The sequence below is a fragment of the Rhinichthys klamathensis genome, unplaced genomic scaffold (assembly GCF_029890125.1).
Source record: "Rhinichthys klamathensis goyatoka isolate OS25496 unplaced genomic scaffold, OSU_Roscu_1.1 h1tg000280l_1, whole genome shotgun sequence".
NCBI classification, from domain to species: Eukaryota; Metazoa; Chordata; class Actinopteri; order Cypriniformes; family Leuciscidae; genus Rhinichthys; species Rhinichthys klamathensis.
The window spans coordinates 618405-641199 of NW_026606799.1; the positions used below are offsets into that span (position 1 = coordinate 618405).

Below are 22795 nucleotides of genomic sequence, written 5' to 3' on the forward strand. Positions count from 1 at the left end.
TTAAAGGGGCATTCCTCTATTTTATTTATTTTTTTGTTCGTTTTTTTGTGATCTGTCCAAAATTCTGTTTCTCTTCAGTAAATGAATCACTTATTTAAATTTTTTAAGCATGGCTTAAGAAGTGTTCCAGTCTCTCTTTTTTTACCCTTAAAAAACACCTTAATGTTAGTTAATGTTAACCACAGACCTTATGTGGTATCTGTTAGGAATTATTAAGCAGCAATAAACCACACGAGGCAGGAGTAACGAACTTCATCCATCTTATTTACTCTTTCACTTCTGTCCTCGCAAACATTACATCATTACACAACACTTTTAAATAGTAGTCACAACATAATTCACATTTACTCGAACAATGACAATAAAATAAACTTTTAAACTGGAACCCATGGCTTGAACGTGTTAATTCTGTGTTATAGGACTGAACAGCTCTGTTTGAATCTACCATCCAGTTAGGACTCTTCGGTCATCCAACCAGAGATTGCAGAGTATCCTGAAGTCAAAGATGAAATGTAGGGGTGACCTCGCCTTTTTGGTTGCTGCCCCTAGACTCTGGAATGCCCTACGCATTTCTATTAGATCCGGTTCATCTTTGTCTATTTTTAAATCCAAGCTAAAAACATATCTCTTTGATTTGGCATATAATCAGTGATGCAATTTCATTGCACTATTTTATTGATGATATTGTTCTGTTAAGCCTGTTATGTAATGTTTTCATTTTTCTTCTTGTTGTGCAGCACATTGGTCAACATTGGTTGTGTTCAATGGTGCTATACAAATAAAATTGACATCTCAACAGCCCACCAGTGTGCTGTTATTATTTCACATGCAAAGAGGGCATTTACATGCGTGTCTTGAAGGGACAGCATCAAAATACAGGGCATACAATTATAAAGGTCAGAGACAGGCTTGGTTCTCCATTAGGAATTTTGGTGTCTTGTTCACAAAATGTTTTTTACTTAGATGTGAGTTGTCATCATAAAATAGTATATAATTAAATGGGAAATAGGCATTCTTTGCACAAACAGTCAGACTTGTGTAATCAAAATGAACGCAAACACCCTGCTTTTTGTAAGTTTAATGCACTTAAGTGTAACAAAACCACAGGCAGTGTAGTGATTCTCCAGAATATAAAAAACACCAGTACACTCTAATTAAATTCCTCTTTTAAAAAGCACAAATAAAGGTTCTTTTTTACACCTTTGACCTATATTATTGAGCACATTTCCCAAAAATTACAAATCACAAAAGCACATTCTAGAAAATTGATTGCCATTCAGGAACCAGTTTGTTTGCTTCCCTATAAAGACTTGGAATGCAATCATAAAGTCAAAGGAAAAGGAAAATAGTTAAAAATAATAATAAAATAAAACCAAGATCACGGAACTAATTGATGATTCTCAACTTTACATTAGACAGTTTAAAAACACCCATACTGTACAGGCTTTGGTATTGTGTAGGTGAACTGACTAACCACTTATGACTACAACTTAATGAAGACCTTAAGATCATCAACCTTAAATAGACACTACTGTATCTTATATATGTAAATTGAGTAAAACCAGATACTCAGACTTTAACAGAATTTTTTAGATAAACATGGTAAAAAAAGGCCTTTTCCTAAGTATGCTTTCCTTCACATTACAAGCAGGATTTAGAAGAGCGGATTTTCTCAAAATGACACTTCAGTCCATTCCAAGGTGAATAAAGGCACCAGCAGTGCTTGCACATTGTCTTGTGCTGCAAAATATTCAACAAGAAATATAACGTGTCTTTTGAAACAAACCAGAAAAACAATCGCTATTTTTTTAAGCTTCCTTATGAGTAAATAGGTAGACCAATACAAAGAACAAGTGGTATAACGGACAAAATGTACAAAATGTTGTACATTTACAATGCTCTCTGGGAAAGGGGAAAGCTTCTGAAAGTTTGTTTCCTTCAGCCGTCTATAGGCACATGCGTCTGGCAAAAGAGTTGGTCTCCTTTCTGTAGATGTGGGTTTGTAATCAGGGACAGTGAGCTCCCAGTCTTATTGCAGTGGGCTGTCAAACACAGTGTCAGGCAGGACAGAGATCTTTAGCTTCTTATCGGGCCAGCTGTACTCCTTCGGCAGCTTAGACTGGGTAAGGGGTAAAGAGATACATAGCGTGTTAAAATAATCTAAAGTTTACAAAATCACAGTGAAATCACTTAAGGTGAGGTGTAGGTAGAACCTTACCATTTCACGGGTGCACAAATCCTGAATGTCAGCTAGCATCTGATCTGCAAACTCCTCAGTAAGTAATATCTAAATTAAGGAGATCAGAACAGAGGTCACACATAAGGAACAACATTGAATTTTAAAGGGAACCTATTATGCCCTTGATTTTGTTTGTGGGATTTATTAGAATAGGTTTGGAACACATTTTTCACATATTTTACATTATTGCAGCAACTCTCTTCCCAGTCTGTCAGTAAAGCTCTGTTTAATTCTGCCACTATGAAGCCCCTTCTTCCAAAGAGCGCAGTGTGCTCTGATTGGTCGGCTGGACCAGTGCGTTGTGATTGGTCAACCACTTCGAGCACATTTTGGAAATGTCACTCCCCTTACCATAAACACGAGTTTCAACACACTACTAACACAACTCAACCAGGCCCTGCCTCTTTTCTTTGCGAATACCTTGGGCGGGAATTATTTAAATAAGGGATATTGTGACATGTACGTTCCCAGAAGAAAACTCAAGACTACAATCAAGGCATTTCAGAATCAGTTCTTGGTGATATAGAGAATAACTCCCTTTGGAGTGGACTTTGTGCTTTGTAACTTTACAGAACTTTTCTCATTCTCAAACCGCAACATTGCACACTAAAGAATGTTGAAAATGTTAAAAAGCATAACAGGGCCCCTTTAAGGGATTTAATAGTAATGTGTGTCTGTTACCTGTAGCCATGGTCCATGTGCAGCATACGGATGCTCTTCTGTGGCAAAAGCCCCTTCCACCCCAGTGGATACAAAGGTGATTGCTGTATCTCCATTAATGCTTTTATATGTGAAATGTCGGCCATGAAGTAGCCGACCTCTACAAGAAAAGGTTATAAAGAAAAAAGCTGAATGAATCATTTACATAGACATTGATAAGCATTGTATCTCTTAAAGCAAGCGCGAAATATCAAAGGCTAAAACTATAAACAACCTGATGTTCATTTTCTCCCTGCTCTCATTTGGACTTTAAACAAAGGCTTCTCTGTGAGCCTCGTCTCTGTTTCTGTCCAAACAAGGAGATTACATAAATCTCATATCCCACTCTTTTAGAGCCAGCAAAAAAAAGAGCGGTAACTTTTCAGAGCTTTTGTAAAACTGTAATATATTGGTAAAATGAACAAAGTGCACATCGGCACACCAGTACATGTGTACTTTTATTTTTCACTTCTGAGTGGATTCACAACCCCTGGCCCCTCTTAAAGTTAAGGCCTCAGCAAAGCGGATTTTGAGAAAATATATGGCAAATGGAGCTTCCTACAGTGTATGTCCTACCTGAGGCACAGTGGGAGAAGTGTCCCAGACTCCTGGTTGAACTTCAGGTGCACACTTTCCAGCTGTCGTGTTCGCACCAGCTCGTGAGGGACAATAGCAGCCGAACTCTCGCTCTCCAGACTGTCCTTACGACTCCTGGGATATAGAGGATGGGAAAATGTAAACAAAGAAAAAAACTGAATGAAGCCGTTTAACAAATCAATTCGAAATGTGATGTGTCCAATTTGTGTCCAATTTGTATATTTGGACACTTAAAGCACAATCAAACTGTATAAATGTCATCGCATTAGTATCATGAAACATCAAACCTCAAATGGCAACTACAAACAAATAATGCTAGAGCTTTTCACAGTGACCTTCAATAAACAATTAGTCAGTCTTAAGATAATTTTTCAATTTCATACAGCTGTCCTAAAAGAATAACCACGTTCACCACATTAACAATGAACATGATCCACTAACGTCTAACAACCAGAAACTGTCCAAATACTGATACTGCAACGATTCATACATTTGTAGCTTAAGTGACCAAATACATTTTGAGGCCGCTGTAAATGAGTGAAAAAACAGAAATATTGCAGTGCAGAGCTTTCGGTTTCCTCATTGTTCTAACAAAAAGTAACTTGTAGACACTCTACTGAACACCCATTTTCAAAGTGGAATAAAGAAGAACTGTCTCCATAGCCCATTTGCTGAAGAAATAGTTTCAGTTTCACTCGTAGTTGGCTCTTACCTTGATATCTGCTGGGTCTGGAAATGTCCAACTGATTGTCTATGGAGAAATTAGGGGCAGATTTGTACCACAGCGAAGTGAATAAATGCATTTACCACTACTGCCAAATGGAAAATCAATTTTATTCCTTTCAACAGCTACTTAGAACAGAAAAAAGTAAACCCTTCCCTCTTTTAAGAGATTTGAAGAGCTCCTTTAAATAAATCTACATATTTAAAATTTGGTAATTCAGTTGCTACTCTAAAGCAACTGAAGGAAGTGCAAAAAAAACAAGTTGATCAACTGATTACATAAGTCACATTAAAGGTACACTTAAAGGTAGGGTAGGCAATTTTGTAGAGCCTAGCAATAGCAAGCTAGCTTTGAAAGCATAATACCCCACCCTCCATTCAGAGCATCTCCAAAGCCACTCCTCCTCCAAAATACATGAACGCAATGCACACAGAAGCGTCTGCAAAGTGCCACAAGAGTGAAATTACCTCATTTCTCAAAGCACATAAAAACAATACAATAATAATGACTGTAAACATCTTAAAGAGCACTGACTTGTACCACCTGACTGCTGCAGATTTATTTCGGGGTTGATAGTGTTGCCATAGAAATTAATAAATCCGAGTCTGAGGACATGAACAGCTCCGGGTAAAACTTCACGGGTTGCCATTTCTTAATTACAGTAGTTATGGCGTGAAAGCTTGTTGTTTTGGTTCAGGAGGAACTGTAAAAGGCAGCTGCTGTTTGTTTGTGTTGCTCTGTGACAGTCCGTCTATAACTCTGCACAGCCTCACAGAACACACTGATGATGATGTGTGATGTCTGCGAAGCAGGGTGAGCGGAGGTATGGAAACACATAGGTTGACAGGCAGATAGGACATCCTATCACTGCATTCAGACTGCTTATTGAGTGCTATCAGGATGTGAAGAGAGTTTCAACCAGTATAACCAAAAGAGTTTATGAAAAGCATTGCCTACCCTACCTGGGCCAGGAGTTGCATAAAGTTGCCCAACAGCAATGTGACCGACTAATTAGCCAAGATGCATGAAAGCTGTGATTGGAAATCAGGGTTATTCTATCAAATATTGATTTCTGAAGTCTTCATAAGGTAAAACATTTTGTAGTTTAAAAATGAATGTAAACTTGTTTTCTTTGCATTATTCGAGGTCTGAACACATGGCATAGTTTTCTGTTATTTTGACCAGTTGTCATTTTCTGCAAATAAATGCTCTAAATGACAATATTTTTTTAAATTTGGAAGAAATGTTGTCAGTAGATAAAGTAGTCACCATATAAATAAATCCAGAGAAACTGCTAATTATGCAGTGGTCTCTTAATATTTTCCAGAGCTGTTACTGTATATAAAATACAGGAATCAAATAATTTTAATTAAGTCTGGTTCTGTTAATGGTTCTTTAACTTGCATTCTTCCAGCAGTGTGAACAGAACCTCATACTCATGAAATACTGAATGTTCCCTGTAGTATTATTATTCACCGCAACACCACTACTGAATCTATAGCGTAAAACACACAGCGACATACTGTAAAAAAGAAATTCCAGGACTTTCAAGGACTACATTTTTGGTTTTCAAGGACTACAATCAGAGATCTCATTTATTAAAGAATATCTTTATTCTTTATTATCTTTCAAATTCTAAAAAAGGTAAATAGATAAATAAACTAATAAAACACAATGGTACAAATGATGCAGCACATGCAATGACTGTGGTAACTTTAACCACTGAAAGGATACTATGACAAAGATATTTCTTTATTAATTTATAATTAACTGATTTTTTCTATCAAAACACTATCATATACATACATATTTATGAGCAATATCATGCTCATAAGCATGCGAAATGGCTGCAGCGTTAATTTTGTGTTAAAAGTTTGTTTTATCAATAAAATTAAGCAATAATTTCACATATATTGTGTTTTAATAATTCAAGTACCTTTTCATAAATATGGCTGTTTTCAAGAGTTTCCCAGGACTTAAATTTCAAAAAGTCAAATTGAAGTATTTTAAGCAATTTAAGCACCTTGTACGAACCCTGCTTTAAGCTTTATACTGAATATTGACAAATAGGCCTACTGCTCAACGTAATAAACAGTGTCAGGATGCCATTATCTAGGTAGACATAATGACTACTAGTACATATATTGGTGAAAGACTTTCAACAGAATGTTTGCAAAAACTCAAGGGAGCACAATATTCTTGAATTTAGCATTGTTTTTCATTCATCTTGATTATCTGGATTAGGCAACATAACCAACTGCAGCGGACACTCCAGGATGTATGTTAGAATCTGGCTGGGCTACAACTAGCAGGGGGCCTTGAGCACAACAAGAGGGTGCAGACAACAGGATAGTGAGATTAACCCAGACAAACCATTCTCGGAGATGATCTGGATTGCACAGCGTTTAATGAGATAAGGATGGAGTGCTTAAAACAGTCACCCCAGGTAACTGCTACCATCATGGCCTTAATAACAAAGTAGCATGCGCTAAATTGCTGATTTGTCGCAAAGTTGAAATTATTATAGGAGTATAGTATAATACAGACCTCATTCAGAAGCACATTTGTACAGGCAGACTTAAGCTAATTTTCATGAGCAAGTAATATTATGCTGTACAACAGCAGGTCAGCTGGTCAGAGTCAGCACTTGTGAGGACAAAGATTGAAGGGACAGGCCGTGTCAAATGGTATACCATATTCAGCTGTTACCCTGGACCAACCAAAGCTCATGAAATTCATTCCTTTAACTCCTTTAAAATTGCATGCCTGCTTAAAAGCCATTTTTAACTGTGCAGTGTACACCAAATAGGAGTGGGCGGTATGACTAAAATCTTATATAACAGTCCTGCATCACATAATATCATGATCAGTTAACTTTGCAGAGTTCTGTCACACTTCTCTCTTGCAGTTTATATTGGCTGTTGAGATGTATCTTTTTAGTGTCAGGTGATTTATGGATGCTAGAAACTCATTAGCAATGCTTATTAATAGGCTTATAGCATTTATAGGGGTGGATATTGACACAGATTTTATGAATCTGTTTGATTCTGATCTTGATTCGATTCAACATTGATTCATTTGGATATACATCAGGGTCAGTACAAACTAATTTTTCTAAAGGAAAAAAAAAATCTGTCCATAGCTCAATAGTTAGCTAGAAAAAATAACTAGGCCTATCACATTTTTATTATATTTTTTACTTAACCTGTTCATTGTTTTATTTGTTGTGTTTATTTAATGTATGTTTGAATAAATCTGTCATAAAAACTAGTTGGATTGGAGTAGAAACATTATAATTAAAAGGTTGATATAAAAACTCCCTTATGTGCAGTAATGTCTTTATAATGAAAAGTTGCTGTTAAAAAAAACAAAAAAAAACAACCTCAAAACACCGTAATATGATCCGAACCATGAGTTTTGTGATCCGTTGCACCACTAATGGACACTGAATGGCTTTTCTGAGGTAAATGTAACATTACATGACATTGTTTACAAGCTGTTTTACTGACATCTTTCCGCGGTAAAACACTGATTAACCCATTACATGACACATGATACCTTTCAGTAAGTTTCTTTCACTATACCTTCTAATGTTCATTCATGTTTATTACATGGTATAACTAGCAGTACAGTTGAAGAGATGATCGGTTCACTTGAGTTCCGCTTGTAATTACTGGATGGCAGGTTTGTTACAAATAAAGTTTAGTGCAGTTTTGTTCATGCATCAACTGAAAAGAACATCGACTAAAAGACTAATCTTGTGACTTAAAGGAGAACTCTGGCGCAAAATTAACTTTTGGTCTAATTACACATTGTTACCTAGTCAACCGTTATCTGAGATTTGTTTTCATGATTATCGAATGTAAATAGTTTTATCTCTAAAAACAGTTTAGCCTATAAAGCTAGTATAACGCTAGTATATTGGGCACAGAGTAATGACAAATAAAAATTGCTTGTTAATACCACTAACAAGGCTCAAAATAGCCCCACACTAACACGGTAGCATAATGAGGGTCCCTACCTTCAAACCGAAGCATTGAGAACTTTGTCAGTGTCCAGACAGTTTAATAAGAAGATATTTTATACATAGTCAACTTCGCGTATACAGGCAGAAGCCATCTTTGAAAAACAGTCTCTACCAGTTGATCTACGAACGCCGATCCAAGCCTGCTCAGGGCTCCAGACTAACTTTTCCACTGGTTGCACTGGTGCTACCAACTTTCTCAGTTGGTCGCAACAGCATATGATTTGGTCGCACCTTTTTTCTTTTTTTTTTGCTACATGCCATGGGATTAATAATGCATGCTGATGAATAGTGGTTTTAATGGACCAAGGCTAGCAAAGGCTTTCTGGGTTGCAGCTAAATACCTGTAATATATTAATTATCATTGCCAAATTTCAGGATTTTCATGGATTTTGGACAGTAATTTTAATGTGTAATTTTAAGCATTTAACATTTGAATTATATACAATCTATCTATTTACATTTGAATCATATTCTATCTATCTATCTATCTATCTATCTATCTATCTATCTATCTATCTATCTATCTATCTATCTGTCTGTCTATCTGTCTATTATCATCTTTCTATCTTTTAAAAATCATTAAACATTCAAATGTATGCATTACATTTTAAAAGATTAGAGTATTATAATAAACTGATACAGATTTTTCGTTATCAAAGTTTATAGTTGTAACAAAAAGCAGAAATCTCACACTCCAATTACCTTCTGCATTTTATAATAATTTCCTTTTCCTCTGTCGAGCGATCATGAGAGTAATCGCTCGACAGAGGAAAATATAACCGCTGAAAAGACGTAGGAGGAGGAGGCTCTGTGTTTCGTGAGACCATTTTTATATGCCTTAATTCGTGAATTCGTAATTGGCGCGTTTCACCATCAGTGTGCAATGCGCGTGACGTCTACGTTCGTCAATAAATAAACTGCACGTGTCTTGCGGAAGAACATTGCAGACAGACTTCTCTCCGTTAATGTCTATGGCGAGTCACTCAGGCACTGGGCTACTCCGCACTTGAGCCGACCCCAGGATAAAATAGTCCGAATATAAACACTTATTATAGGCGTACCGTAGTGATTCAGAATAAGTCAAAAACATGGTTTGGAAAATGGATTCATGATCTAGCCTACTCGTTTATTTTGAACATAAGTTACGGACTGCAGCAGCTGATACAACGGCGTTCTGTTGCTCAAGCGTCCACTCGCACAAATGCGACCACATAACATTTTAACTCGCACATCCTCAAAAAATGGTCGCATTTGCGACCAATTTGGTCGCAGTCTGGAACCCTGCTGCTGTTCGCGCTCACCTTATCACAACTTATAGCTCGTTCACATCTCACCAGTGCACTTGGATCGGCGTTCGTAGATCAACTGGTAGAGACTGTTTTTCAAAGATGGCTTCTGCCTGTATACGCGAAGTTGACTGTATGTATAAAATATCTTCTTATTAAACTGTCTGGACACTGACAAAGTTCTCAATGCTTCGGTTTGAAGGTAGGGACCCTCATTATGCTACCGTGATAGTGTGGGGCTATTTTGAGCCTTGTTAGTGGTATTAACAAGCGATTTTTATTTGTCATTACTCCATGCCCAATATACTAGCGTTATACTAGCTTTATAGGCTAAACTGTTTTTAGAGATAAAACTATTTACATTCGATAATCATGAAAACAAATCTCAGATAACGGTTGACTAGGTACCAATGTGTAATTAGACCAAAGGTTCATTTTGCGCCGGAGTTCTCCTTTAAGAATCAATATTGGTTCATCATAATGACGATTGATTGAAATCAAGAAATCAATTGTCCAGTATTGCCCAGCCCTACTAATAATTTACATGTCTGTGATTGGTTACAATGCTCAACGACTGCACTATAATGCAATGGCAGTAGACCTATATGAACTTATACTCACTTTTCATGATTCACAGCACCTATAATCATAATCTCGACCATTTATGCGATTAATTGTGCAGCCCTGTGTGCTATAAACAATATAGCAAAATATCTATCTGGTGACACACTTTTCACACCACGTATATACAGTCACATCACCTAACCCTGGCGCCAAACATCTTTTTTTCTCTTATCCACAAACCATATGGATGCCATCCAGTCCCGAACAGGTGGCATAGCAAACCAGACAGTTTGGTGTCCTGAAACAAACGCCTCAACCTGCTACTTCCAGAATTAAGGTCACAGCTCTGGGTAAACCATACATCTGCTCGACCAGTATAATCACACAGTCCTGAAGCTCTGATTGTCATGAAAGGGCAGGACTTACTGTGGCCGGTCATGACTGTGCCTCTGACTGCTGATGGGAGGAAGGACAGACTTGCTGTTAATCTCCAGTCCTTTCCTCAGGGCTTCTCTAATCTGTTCAGTGTCTGTATGAACAATACACAAATACTTGACACAACGACACAGTAATTTGAGCCAATACAACATCTCTGAAGCATACTGGGTTCGGTGTCTTGTTTTTAAATTGGTCTGAGTCTGTCCTTAGAACTCCTCACCTTTGTCGGACAGCCTGCGTGGCTGTGACCCAATGCAAATGCTCCTGCTGTCGTCCTCATCCTCGGGAGGTCGGCTCAAGTCATCCCAGGCACACTTGGCACTGACACCGCTCAGGTTCGAGCCGTCCGTCTCTATGCCCTTATCCACTCGTTCCTGCTTGGAATGAGCAATCAACACACGCACAAATCAGCAGGGGAGCAGCATGGCTGGACATGTGTCCGTCTCAGGACAGAGAGCGAGAGGGCCGAGGACTAACAGCAGGTGGAGGTGTTGAGTTTAACAGCCACAGACTTAATTACACCTCAGACTCCACCTTTTCCCATGCTGCATCACTCCTGAAACATCACAGTGTGCGCTTTTTCAGATGACCTTAATCACCAGGAATGATAATCATTCATTACTTGAGAGAGGTAAAATGAATATATTGCACCTCTGCTCTTTTTTTTTTTACACAAAGGAAATTACAATTTTAGCTTGGATAAACTTCACAAAGTCAAGTATCTAAAAAGGCTACATTGTTAACAAGACCCCTTCATTTTAAAGAATAATTCACAGAAAAATTTGCAGTTGCACCAATATTTAAGGTGCAGTCTGTAAGAATGACAGCTAGTGGTCAAAATAGGTACTGCAGTCCAAATTCAAAATATCGGAGATCGTTGTTTCTCTCGGCCCCTCCTCCTCAAACTCGACCCTCACACGGGTTGCCAGTTTGAAGACACGCAACAGGAACGAGCACAATTGACAATGAAAGCCGAGGAGACTTGTTGATGAGTTGATTTATCCGTGTTTTAATATGCTCTCGTTCATAGAGATTTTTAGATGGATACCGAGGCTTTTTATAGGTTGGGTAGAATCTGCAATCTCTGACCCAGTTTGTTTGCTGGCTGTAATACGCTGTGTTTCCTGCCAACTGGCATCCCGGGGTGTTGAAATACTATTGGGTGAACTCAACTGGGAGTGGGCGAGAACACACAGACCAAAACAAAAACAGACATTCCAACACGGAACGCACATTTCAAAGTAAAATAACTGGCTGTAGAAGTGTTTTTCAGAGAAACAGAGTATGTGAACTCTCCATGTTTCTTAAATATCTGCAAACATATTATGGTATTTTATGCTTTAGTAGAGTGAAAAAGTTAAAACCTTTAAAAGTCTAGCTGATAGATGTAGCAGATCATTATTATCACGTTATGTTCAATAACCAACAAATAGCTGATATTAAAATTCTAAATTTTATCTAAATTTATTAAAAATAAAACAATAAGTAACATAATCAGTAACAAAAAAAATTAAAGAGTTAATGGAGAAAAAGTTAAAAAGAAAATGGATATCTCTATGGATGGATCTGCTAAATGGTGCTTGAATTGATGGTGGATTCACCAAAAATGGATCTGCTAAAGATTAAGCTACATTTTAAAGTGTTATTAAATAATTAAGTGTTTATAAAGATTTTAAGTCAGTAGCTACGTTTCCATCCACCTATTTTTATGCACATTTTATTTTATGCAAAAGCAAGATAACTGTGTTTTGTCTGCGCGCTCTGAGAGTAATTTATTATATCCAAAATTATTATATACAGTGGCTTCTCCTACTGCAGCACACTATTTAGATAGTTAGTGACTGTTTAACAGGAAGAGACAATTTTGTTCTCTTCAGCTCACTGGATGGAAACGGTGCCTTATTCGCAAATGTTTTTATTCGATATTCCAATTTTGTGCACAAGTTAATTTCTCAACTTTGGATGGAAACATAGCTAGTGTTAGATTACAGAAACTACAGTTCAAAATTAATACTTTTATTCATCAAGGATTAATTAAATTGATCAAAACGTCAGTAAAGGCATCTATAATGTTACAAAAGATTTCTATTTTAAATAAATGGTGTTCTTTTGAACTTTGAATCAAAGAATCTTGAACAACTTAGTGCAAAAGAGACTAAAAAAAGTCTGATTTTGATCTTACAAATAAGTGTTATACATCATTCAAAACTGTTAAATGTCGTCCTGTATTTGTGTACACTCATAATAAAAACAAAATGTTGTGTTTTTCGTAAAATAAAGAAAATAAACGATGCACGTTCTGCCGTCTCTCTAAATGTGAAGTTCATTCTGCAACGCGACAGAAAATGAACTAACTCAGCGAATGTTTGTCACACAGACTTGAGACGTGTCTTTACAAAGCTTGAAGTCTCTTTTTTCAAATGATGTAAATTATATCAAAAACAAATATTCTCTGTTTAAGTAATCCGTATGAAAGCAACGACATGTACAGTTTCTCAAACGCGTCCTCATTAACTCTAATGTGACCGCACCACGCGCGCACGAGCGACTGACATGCAAATTGTCCACGTGAAGGAACACAGAACTGTAAACGCCCCATGATCTCAAAACAAAGGTCTCGTTTACACTGCAGGTCTTGATGCCCAATTCTGATTTGTTGCCTATATCTGATATTTTTTGACCGTCCGTTTACACGTTCTTTAAATTGTGACCCATATCCGAGTCATCTGTTTACACTTGACTGAAACATCGCGCATGTTTAAAGGGGTCTTCTTGCACAGATGGACGAACGCGCAGCGAGATCTCAGGACTGGTGGGAACATACAACACGATCTCATGAAAGTGAATATAGCACGAATTTTATTTCTCTTGCCATTTATAGGCTATGCCAAAAATAGTTTTTGCTTCTCAAAAAAATGAACTAGGAAGGTTGTGCACTTTACATAATATATTTATATTTAGTTTACTTATAATAATTGTGTTTTTTGACTTGAAATGTTTTTTTCTAGTAAGGTCCACGTAATTATGTCTCAATTTAACAGTACAAAATCCTAATGCGTTGCCTAAACACAAGCCATTTATGTTAAGTAAAAAATTCTTACATCCAGAGGGTGGCAGTATAGTGCGAGCCAACTGCCATTTTGCCCGAACTTAATTTGATTGTGTTCAATCTGCTTAAATATATGTCAAATTTAAGTTTACTTAATCCGCTTGTGTTGGATTACATGATTGATTTGTGTTGCATTAACTGAAACTGGGCGGTGCTTGTTAGTTCCCAGCATGCTTTGCATATGGTTGAATAAATGTTAAAATGAAGTGTTATTTTATGTTTTTTTGAGAAAATGAGAAAAGGGGAAGACTTGATAGTGTGTAATTGTGTTAAATGTTCAATTACATTTGAATTATTAGCACCATTTAAATTACAGTGGGTTACCATTGTGGAGAACAGTGGAGCATTTTGTTTGGCTGTGGACTGATTTGGTTATCTCAACCGTTTGGTTGAATGAGCATGTTAATCTTAGCATTTAATATGCTAATATGTGCTACTGCTAGCAAACAGCTAGCTATAGTCTAACAATTTAATTATGTGTCACTTAAATAAATGAAATATTAATGATGAATGAATATAAAAAAATACCTGAATCATGTCAGGAAGCCTTTAAAAAATCACTTTGAGACTACTTTCATATGATCGCTTAAAATGACTTAATTCCATGATGTTGAAGTTACATGAACAAATTATGTTGAAGTTACATGAACAAATTATGTTTGTTTAACATAACCTAGTTATGTGGAACCTGTTGACGAAATAAAATTAATTAAAGGCAACACATCATTTTTTTGAGTGCGATACGCACTGTAAACGTGCGTATTGAACGCCATAAAGTGCGTATCATGCACGAAAAAACTATTTTTGGCGTAAATGGCACGTGAAAAAAAAAAAAATGTGTGCAATATACGCACTTTCATGAGATTGTGGCGGGCTTTAACGAGGCGCAGTGGGTCCGAAATTTTAGGATGAGCAAGCCAACCTTTGAGATGTTGTGTCAACGTGTGTCCACATTCCTCTCCTACGACGACATGACGTTTGGTCGGGCCATCCGTCCCTTTGCAGATGCGCGTCTGGGTTTCTCTCGTCATTAAACTGTGGAGACGTAGCGTAATGCCTCAGAAAATCCGATCTGCCTGTTTACATGACAGTCCCATTGGCACATATCTGATTTATTTCCACATATGAACGAGGCCTGAAACCGATCTCGAAATATCCGAATGCATGCGTTTTTTTCTGTTTACACTGTCATAGAACACATCCGATCTGTGTCGCATATGAGTAAAAAATCGGAATTGGGTCACATTTCACTGACAGTGTAAACGAGGCCAAAGAATCAGAGACTTCAGTAACGTACTCCTCTGCTTTTCATCGAGTTTGGAAGACACGTTGTGTTTGTGCTGTTTACATTGGATTTACCTCAGAAGAATTAGAAGATTGCGATTTGAAGATGAGAAAGATTTTTAAGGAAAGACATGTCCACTCATAATAGTAAGCATGTTATTGTTATATAAACTTTACATTGTAGCAACTAGTCAAACTGGTGCCAGACTTAAAATGTACGTTATGAAACGTTATAAAAACATGAAGACTAATGCTAAATTTATATATATGTACATGAGGATGTTTTTATGTTCGATAATAAAACACAGCATGATATAAAAGTAGGCTAGTATGAGTGTTTACTCTAATATGGTGAATATTATAATGTTTAGACCCGTGTTTACTGTTAAATACTGTGTTTGTGGATATCTGCTCAAACGTAGATATGTATAACGTGGTAACAATAATGTTTCATAGTTTGGAGCGGCTTGATTGCTTCAGTAAAGGTTCTCTGCACACGCTGTGAGTTTGAGTCACTCACGCTGTGCGTTTGAAAAGCAAAACCAGACAAACATTAGGCTTCATGTATTTTGTAAATTTTAAATTGCAATTTTAACCAGAAAAATCTAAAATGTATTCCCAAAATCGTGCAGCCTATAGTTTATCGTGATATCAGCACGTTCACAGTTGCTTCGGTTTTTTTTTTACAGGGACCCGATGCCACTGATGAGTCTTGCTGACTTAAACATTCACATGAGTCTCTGTACATGACCTTGGTAAAATGTAAAATCAAACACCTTGGAAATGATAGGTATGTACTATGTTTCAGGAATGGCACAAAGTTATATGACTGTTCAAGTCTCTGTCTTTAGATCAGTGTGTTCAATAATGTGCTTTTTTGTCCTTTGTTGTGTATCTTTGGATTATGTTGTGTTGTAAATAAATCCAAACAATCAAAAAGCCATTCTTTTTTAAATCTCTACTCATTCTTTGTGCAAGGTTCCTCATAATGATAGGGCCTGATAGCACCTGATAGGGCCATTATGGGAGGGTCTTTGTCTTTCTCAGGTGTGAAACATCAATATTCATGATGATTCACGCCCTCCTCGCATAAAGCTTTCTTACACAAAACATGTCTTACAAATTTTAAATCAATATATTGTTTTATCTGAATGAGTACGCAGGATGATTTTCACAGTTTTGAAGCAAATATTCTAGGCTACGTGATACAATTTTCAAAAGTATTGTAAAGAAATAATCAGTTTGGGTTTCATGCCCTTTTTTCAGTGACATTTTTTTTTTTCACAAACCACGCATAAACGTCATTATCTCAAAACTACAAACTTTTACATACATGCTGCTGACATATTATTGTAGTTGAGTTTGTGCTGAATACAGTGTAATCAGACTTTAGCCATGAAAATGTCACAAGTAACAGAAATAAGCACAAATGTCAGAACACCTCCAGGACCCAGAAAACACCTCAGACCCCAGAGGGTTAAGCAGCAACTGGTTTTAACATTGATAATAATTGGAAAATTTTCATAAGCAGCAAATCAGCATATTAGAATGATTTCTGAAGGATCATGTGACACTGAAGACTGGAGTAATGCCTGCTGAAAATTCAGCTTTGGAATAAATTACATTTTAAAATATATATATTTATTTTACTTTATTTATTATCATATAAATACAGCTATGGTGACTCCAAAACAGTGTAAAATGAGCATTAACAAATATATATCCTGGAGTACTAGGAGCAGAATTGTGGGTGAACCAAGCACACTACAGAAAACCTTACTTGCAAGTGTGGATCAATGTCAAATATGGTTTCCCCTCTTCTCATATCAGTGATTAACCATGGACCCCCAGCACTGCAAACAAAACAGCAAAAAAGACAAACAACATTTCAGAATTAATGAAAAACAAACAACATTTCAGAATTAATGAAAAACAAGAACAGCACAAAGCATCTGAGAGCAAATGAAAGATCCTGACCCACTTACTATAGTTACAGCATTCAAAGTACTCTTATCTACAATGCCCAAAATGCCTCAGCAAGAGTAGAAAAGAAACAGCATGTAACACAACAAACATTTTCACATTTGCTTGTAGGAAAATGTACAGACATACAACTTAACCCATCTATATTTTCAGCAAGAAGAGAGAGACAAAGTAATACATCAAAGGAATTCATTTAGCTTCTCAGCTGCTTAAATCCATCCTGCAGATTCTTTAACACAGTTTTACCACCATTGAAGCAGGAGTGTGTCCTTGGGCTGTCTCGTGGCTGGCTGTGGGATTACTCACATGTGCACTCCTCTCAGCAGGTCCAGAATGCCTTGACCGTTCCACTGCTGTGCTGCCTGCAGTTCCTCTGTGCAAACACCCACAATCTGATGAGCACAGAAGGAAAAACTTAATTTACACCAATCACAAGGAGATATATGCATAGGAGGACAAGGTTAATGAATGTAGCATACAAAACTGAATTTAGATGGTTTTATGAACATATCATGAACCAATCTCAAGGGCTAAAAAAAAAAAAAAAGAGAAACTAAATTACTGTAGAAATTATGTTAGCCTACAGTCAACAATCTTGTTGAAACTGCTAGCATGTTGTGCCTGACCTGAAGGAAGCTGACGAGACCAAAGGGGGTTTGAACTGGCAACATCTGGGGGTCCTCCGTCAGAAGCATATGCTGGATTCTAGACTCACTGTTGTCCAATGGACTGTGCCACGAAATGTGATCACCGCTGCAGAATGTGTTTTCTGTTACAGAGAAAGCAACTTGTCTGATTGGTTTGCAAACTTTCAAGAGATTAATATGTCAAAGTTTATTTTAGTTTGATGACTCTATATTTAATATAGTGCATACACCTCCTGTGGAAAAACAAATCCTGGTTACTACTGTTACCCATAGATTACTATGAGAAAAACAATAGAAATTTCCAATAGATTTAGCTATTTTTACACTAACAACACTACAAAAAGTTTGTATGTTTGCACTTCTACTAAGCAAAGCTCATAAAATAGAGTAGAATGCCACATTCTGGTGATTTCAAACGCAATCACATCAGACTAAATTTATATGCTAAAAATATGTAAAAAAAACTATACTAAAAATATTCATCATGACTCGAGCCACACAAAAAAAAATGCTAACGTGGGCCGCCTGTTGAGCGCCCGTTACAAATGGTGCTCACTGCAGAGCCAAATGACGTCCAGCTCCACCTCTCTAGACATCATGGGTGGATCCACCTCTGTGGATCTAATGGGGATGGATATGGTTATGGGTAGGATTAGGGTGTGGTTGGATGTTTTATCTTCACCCATTACAGCCAGATTACATCCATGGGGGTGGGGGTTCTGCAGTGAGCAGCCTCACCCTTGTTATGGTAACAGATGCAACCAAGCTTTATTTCAAAGCTTTATTTTAAGTTTGCAAATATCACTCAAGCTAGATTAATACAGCTTTGAGACAGAATAGGTATAGATAAAAAGGTCAGAGAGGCTGAGAAATGGTCATGAAAAACTAAATTATGGCAGTTTTTGGCAAAATAAATGACTATATACAAGCAGACCTCAGGGGGGGAAATAATAATTAAATACTATCCCTTTAAGGGAGCCCACTTAGATCAGTTATATTAAATGGCTTAAAAAGGGTTAGTTCGCCAAAAGTTATATTTAATAGACCCTTACATTGTTCCAAACCCTGAAGTCTTTCATTAAAATTATGGAACACAAATGGATATTTTTAAAGAAATTCATATGAATATACTGGGCAAGGAAGTATGGTTGAGCTTTTGTTTGCTATAATTCAGTTCTCTGTGTATGTTCGCTGATCAATGTTTATATGTGAATAAAAGTCATCATATAAAGCGTTCACGTGTCTTCAGAAGACTTGTAATAAACAACTTGAATCATATGGATTTATTTGACCATTGAACCATCAGAGTTCTAAATGGACTTTCAATGGAAAGACAGAAATCTCTCAGATTCCATTAAATATATCTTCATTTGTGTTTCGAAGACAAACAAAAGACTTATGTGTTTGGAACAACATGAATGGGAGTGAAGACTATTTTCATTTCTGGTAAACTAAAACTTTTAAATCTGTTAAAGCTGGAAACAACATGAAAACTACAGCTCTTAAATTGTTTTGCTGTTACAGAAGAAGCGCTTCCATGAATCGCAAAACTTTATACTCCAACCTCTTCAGATGGGGTGCAGGTACAGTACCTGATTGAAACACATATCGAGCCAGGCCTTGCATGAGCTCAGCTGGCCAGGTAGGGGGTGCTGTCTCTCCTGCTTCTCTTCTCAGGCGAAAGGTGAGCTCAAAACCAAAACCACTTGGGCCCTCTAGACCTGTGAATCTATAAAGAAGCAGAATACAGCTGTAATTTAAGCACCATCAACACAACTCTTCACGTATAACTAAACATCAGACTCTTCAGTTTCAAATCAACCGAATATCAGAAGTTTCCCAGGCTCAAATTTTCTATTTTGTTCATATTTTTTTCCTGAAGAAAGACAAATATAAATAGCGATGAAACCCACAATATTAAATGCCATGGATGAATATTTACAGAGTAATCCACTATTTTGTAGAGCAGGGTTACAAATGATTCTGTAACTTGGCTCCTGAGATTTGGAGCCAAATTACAGAGTGGTAAAAATGACTTTAGAAAGCTGGCAGCATCATTATTTTATTTTTACACAGAGATTGGTTGGTATATTAGTAAAATCTATTGACTTTAGCAATCTTTGTTAAATAACATGCCAACGGTGACGGTTCAAAAACGAGAAAAGCACTTCTTGTGTTTTTTTTTGCCCAAAGTTAGAATACTATAATAAAATTCTTCTTAACTGCTATTTAAAAAAAACCCTAAAATTATATCAAGATATCTTTAATACTTCTTGAGTTACAGACATGAAAACTTTGGGAATGTTTATTTTTTTTGGTACTCAGAGAGATATGTTGTATGAAAATGTTTCGATAGAGATACACAACAAGATGCATTTCTAGTTTCAGTATTACTTGTTTTTCAGACATTCTTCAAACACATTAAGTATCAGCTGTCAACCCACATTTGGTTTCCGACTATTGTAAACGGGTAAAATTAAAAAAATTGGACATGGAGCCGCATTGAGATCCCCATGTCTGTTGGGATTAAACCATATAGGGCTTTAAATATTACAAAAGAAAAGTTTATTGAGAATTAAAATTTAGAATGATATTAAGATATCTTTAATAGACCTACCAATCAAAAAAAATTAAATGATGCTGCCATCTTTCTAAAGCCATTTTTACCTCCCTGAAATTTGGTTCCAAATCTCAGGTGAAAATTGTCATTTTCACCCCATCCTACAAAATAGTGGATTACTCACTAAATTCATCCATGAAATCTAATATTTTGGCTTTCTTCTTTATTTATATATTTCCTTCACCACATTTTTTAAAATCAAAATCACAATTTAGCCGAGGACCCCTGCTTGAGTTGATACGAAATAACCCTGACACTTTTTGTAAGTAACAAATAGATCAGGTAATTATGAACATAATAAGTTTCTGGTCTGCTGTAATATTATCATGTCATGAAACAGTTGTAAATATCTCATGATCTGTCATTCTTACTCATGAACTCTGTTGTCCCCATACAAGTCACTGAGACCCAGGCTGACGTAGTGCCAATGCTCCGGTACATCTTGTCCAGGGCATCCCATGTTTCTGTACATACTAATGTAGTCCAGAGGATCTGGACCCCCTAACCTGAAAAGAGGATTATGAGAGGAAAGAGTGAAACACTGAGATGAAAAAGTCCACTTGAAAGTTTGTTATTTGCCAAATAGTGATGCTTCTGCTGACTGAAACTTGCTTATTATTACTGAAACTTGTGTATCTTTGTATCATTCAGTATAAAGTTAAAACTATTCGTCAAGCAAAATTCTGTTTTGTTTTTATTGTTTTTCTATGTTTGCGTATCAAGCAAAAACATAAAACTGTAATGCTTCAGACGTCTCACCAATACTTCACAATGGCTGTGACTTGCAGCGGGTTCGCCTGATCGGGATACAGGCGCCTGCATTCCCCATAAATGCCCTGCAATCCCGGGGGAAAGAGCGAGGCGAGGCCGAGGTGCGCTGCTGCTCCGCTGCTAGGCCGCATCTCATCCATCCCCACACGGCCGCACCAAACAGTGGGAAAAAGTAGTCGAAAAGCAAGAAAATTAGGTGTTCTTTTTACCTTCCGATTCAAAAAGACGATTCAATCACTGATATTGGAAATATGATTTGTATCACTTTTCACCCTCTGTTTAGCCCCTGTTGCAGTTTTCCTCTGTGGTTTGATGTCCAGAAAGGGGATGTGGCCAACACTTTGAGAGACACTTGATCGACCCAATCAGAACAGCTGTTAGAAAGACGAGACATGAGAGCCGTGATGCGTTTGGACGAATCTATTGTGATCCACGAGGAGGTGGGGCTCAGAGGCATCCATAAGGAATATGCCATTCATAAGAACACAACTGTTTCTTTTATTCTTATTTCTTTATTAGCTTTGCGACATTTAAAGACGAATTTGTCTATTTTTATAATGTAGGCCTATTATGAACAGTATAAATATGAATAATTATAAATGTATGTCTTCCAATTCAATACATTTTATAACATTCTGGTAACATTCCAATAAACATAAACAAATAATATATGCATTTATAAATTATAAATATATAATTCTAATTTCATTTATACGTTGTTTCTCTGTTATTTATTTTACTGTTTCAGTCATTTACTGCTAGGCTACTTATTTGTATTTTGTGAATTTGTATTTTTTTTCACATGACAATGATTTAAGCAAATTTTTTTTCATAAATATTTTTCATTTGATTTATGTAGGCTACTATTAATTTCTAATGCCTAAATTTGTTTGTTAATCATGTATGTTCCAAAGTGGGAACAGACCACCTGCTGGACAGACTATTGACTACATGATGCTCTATTATCCACCGGAAGTCATTTTTTTCAGACGAGATATGTATTGACTATTAAGACTTTTATAGGCTAGGCTATCGTTTATTGAAAATGCACATCACAATTAACAATGAGCTTATCAAAATCAAAGGATGAATTGTAACTCATTCTTGTTTTATGAATGCTCTGTGTTTTTAGATTTAGATCTTGTCCTTTGTTTGATCTACGATAAGCTCAAGATGTCATAAGTTCTGGAAAGTGATGTAATGACATAAAACTTCCACAAATGCAACAACTACAGCAGTCTGACGGCCTCATGTCGTAAATTAGTAATTTCTGATGTTACACACATAGGTTTATCCTTAGCACAATTTATCCTTAGGTTGATACTTCTTTAAATAATATAATGCATATTATTAAAATTATTATCTCTGTGTTTGTTAGTGAATACATTATAATATTTTGTAACTAAATATGTTGTCCTGGCAGTATCCGTCTGTGTGGATGTAAAGGGCCTACTTCTCTATTATATGCTTATAAAGGGAAATTCGATTTTTTTTTAAAGATTAACAATATATCCAGAAAATCACTTACTCTGCAGCTTGTAAAAACAGATTATTTATGCTCATATATCGGTCCTGTTTATGGCATGACTGATAAGACGACGGCTACAACATCTTGTTGATGTTATGTGGTGCTTGGCTACCAAAACCCTTTGTTATACCATTTGTTGCAGGTAATGTGTTGTCCAGGCAGTTGTCCACAGAAAAGCAATGGAGTCTTGACATGATTAAGTAGCCTGCTTTATTTTCCATGTTCATGACAAGTAATTAACATTGCATTGCTTACAGATGCAGTAGCAAGTACTTGGTT

General features: G+C 36.6%; 1 protein-coding gene across 5 annotated transcripts; it reads right to left on the bottom strand.

The window, feature by feature from the left end:
- Positions 1-1063: 1063 nt before the first annotated feature.
- Positions 1064-21342, bottom strand: sufu (suppressor of fused homolog (Drosophila)). 5 transcript variants are annotated; one of them, XM_056269074.1, is made up of 13 exons: positions 20977-21339; positions 20589-20723; positions 19190-19326; positions 17577-17719; positions 17257-17342; positions 16748-16820; positions 10795-10948; positions 10563-10665; positions 4248-4286; positions 3515-3649; positions 2921-3059; positions 2219-2287; positions 1064-2119 (listed from the first exon to the last, which is right to left on the bottom strand). In XM_056269074.1, exons 1-13 carry the CDS (start codon positions 21126-21128, stop codon positions 2030-2032), a joined length of 1455 nt encoding a protein of 484 aa, XP_056125049.1. In that variant the 5' UTR covers positions 21129-21339; the 3' UTR covers positions 1064-2029. The 5 variants fall into 5 exon arrangements, with proteins under 5 accessions (XP_056125049.1, XP_056125048.1, XP_056125051.1 ...); XM_056269073.1 differs by having other exon boundaries at positions 10795-10951; XM_056269076.1 differs by lacking the exon at positions 4248-4286.
- Positions 21343-22795: the final 1453 nt, after the last annotated feature.

Bases quoted from the DNA above. Each gene is read 5' to 3' on its own strand.
- sufu (XM_056269073.1), bottom strand. From the start codon at position 21,128: ATGGATGAGATGCGGCCTAGCAGCGGAGCAGCAGCGCACCTCGGCCTC. The intron at 16,821-17,256 runs GTGAGTAATCCC...TTTTGTTTGCAG, and splicing joins CTGCTGAGAGGAGTGCACAT to TGCTGGGGGTCCATGGTTAA. The intron at 10,952-16,747 runs GTAAGGTTTTCT...GCTCATTCCAAG, and splicing joins ACATTGATCCACACTTGCAA to CAGGAACGAGTGGATAAGGG.